General features: G+C 46.4%; 1 protein-coding gene across 1 annotated transcript in view; it reads right to left on the reverse strand.

The window, feature by feature from the left end:
- Positions 1 to 214: 214 nt before the first annotated feature.
- Positions 215 to 2,330, reverse strand: part of LOC310800763 (cytochrome c oxidase assembly protein COX18, mitochondrial-like) — a gene marked incomplete at both ends in the record, with an annotated part of 17,522 nt that continues 15,406 nt past the window's right edge. The window contains one exon of the mRNA XM_083664692.1: positions 215 to 382. Within this exon, the coding sequence (XP_083520818.1) occupies positions 215 to 382 (168 nt within the window). The remainder of the gene's footprint in view (positions 383 to 2,330) is intronic.

A 2,330-nucleotide genomic window follows, 5' to 3' on the forward strand; every position in this document is an offset into this window, starting at 1 on the left:
TGTCAGGTGAACAGAAGCGGCCGGCGACTACACATGTATCAGAGGAAGCATGTGCTAGTCTACAACTCTCAGCTCGGCAGAGGGGTGGAGCAACGACGGGGACAGCAGGGGGGAATTGGCCATTCATTGGGGAGATAATTGGGGGGAGGGGCCTCAGGGGGGTGCGTTCCAGTGTCACTAAAAGCGTCCAGTGTCACTTCAAAAGCAGCGGAGGTCATTTGAAGTATTTGAAGTATTTGGTTTGGAAGGCGGCGAGCAGCTCTCTGTACGGAGCCTCAGAACGAACTGGCAACCCGAGGAACCTCTGGAGAGCAGGAGACCGCAGGAGCAGGTTCTGACCCAGACCCACCACACTGGAGCTCAACCAGTACAGAGACATGGACTGGAAGGGGGGAGGGGGGGGGAGGGGGGGAGGGGGGGTGAGACAGAGAGAGGAGGAGAGAAAAACAGGCATAGTTTGAGTATTGAAAGAACAGTTCAGTCCAAATGATACCTGGCTCTCACACAGACAAGCCCCAACCTCAGTCTTGGAAAAATGAAGCCAACACGGGAGTACCAAAAAGGGCAGTTCCTCGAATGGCCACTTGAGGCTGGCTGCAAAAGTGACCCATTCCCCATAAACCTCCATGTTAAAATGCCCGACTTTACATGAGAAATAAACAGTAGGGCTGTCGTGGTTAGGGATGGGGCCGATCCGATCCAATATCGGTATCGGGTGCCGATATTGGCACTAATTCACGGATCGGATCGGAATTGATTTGTTTTTGTTTTTTGCAATTCCAGCGCAGGCCGCACAGTCCGTAATTTGCCCATGTATAATAGTATCCTTCTTTGCCCTTGTATATTTTCTTAATTTTGTCTGCTTTTTGCAAGGTATATTTAAAAAAAAAAATCTTTAATTGGCCAAATCTTTGCCTATACTGTATATTCAAGAAAAATATTGGTATCGGCATAATATCGGTATCGGCAGATATCCAAATTCAGGTATCGGAATCGGATCGGAAGTGAAAAAATGTGGATCGGTGCATCCCTAGTCGTGGTTATCGCATTACCGCGGTTACGCACTCATGTCAGGGTGCTCCTCAGAGTCAAGCTGATTACCGCTTCACCGCACACAAACAAACAGAGATGCAGAGAATTAATTAGAATTGCAACAGCGCTAATGCAGCGGCCAAGCAATGTGCACAATAGCCCATTAGCAGCAAGTGATTGATAGATTGATTGATTGATTGGCCCGACGTAGTTGTCAATTTAGCGGAGGTAAAAGGCGCTCGTATGATATGAGCAGTGTTGGGGGTAACACGTTACTGTAATCACATTACATTTGTCGGTAACTGTAGTGTAAGGCATTACAGTCCCTACATCCAGTAATCACATTACAGTTACTAATCAAACACTCAAGTCGTTACTTGCGTTACATAAGTTCTTCCATTTTCAGCAGGATCGGGTTTGAATCTGCAGGATTATAGAGAAAACATCAAACGCGGTTTCATTCACTCGATTGTGCAACACAACAGCTGACTGTGAACACACGTCTTTTGTGTGGCTAGAATGGATGGGCTTGGGGGAGGGGAGCAGTAACGATTGGTTAGGTTTTAGGCATGATGGCACGGTGGGATGGCACGGTGGCTCAGTGGTTAGCACTGTTGCCTCACAGCAAGAAGGGCCCGGGTTCGAACCCCGGTGCGTCCCAGGTCCTTTCTGTGGGGAGTTTGCATGTTCTCCCCGTGTCCGTGTGGGTTTCCTCTCACCACCAAAAAGACATGTATGTTAGGGTTAATACTCCTGTCAGTGCTCCTGACCAAGGCAATGACAAAATAACTGGTGGATTTGCTTCACTCACTAGCCCCCCCAAAAAACAATGGTCACATTGGAACATTTACTAGTCATTTGGCCGGTGGACAAAAAAGTTGCTTTTGGACCCGGGGTGGCTACGTCCATATCTTTATATATGTCTATGATTCACTGTAAAGAATGAAGACGTGTTTCAGAGTTTTGCAACATGCTATAACATGCTACTGATCAGCTGATAACACTGAGAGAGAGGTGACGTGTGTGTGTGTGTGTGCATTCAAATCTGTCATCCTGCAGAGTGTGTGTGTGTGTGTGTGTGTGTGCGTGTGTGTGTGTGTGCATGAGAATGTGGGATATGAAGACAGGAATGCATTGTGTGTTTGGATACTAAACAGGCGTGTATGTACATGAGAGTATGCATGTCTTGTGTAGGTTAGAGGCAAATTCTATCTGACACTTTAGGCGTTTTCAAATTAATTCCTAGAGTAATATATTTTGTCAAATTTTATTTGACATTAGTAAATAAAAAAACATTG

This window comes from Poromitra crassiceps (genome assembly GCF_964638095.1).
Source record: "Poromitra crassiceps genome assembly, contig: HAP1_SCAFFOLD_60, whole genome shotgun sequence".
Classification (NCBI taxonomy): Eukaryota; Metazoa; Chordata; class Actinopteri; order Beryciformes; family Melamphaidae; genus Poromitra; species Poromitra crassiceps.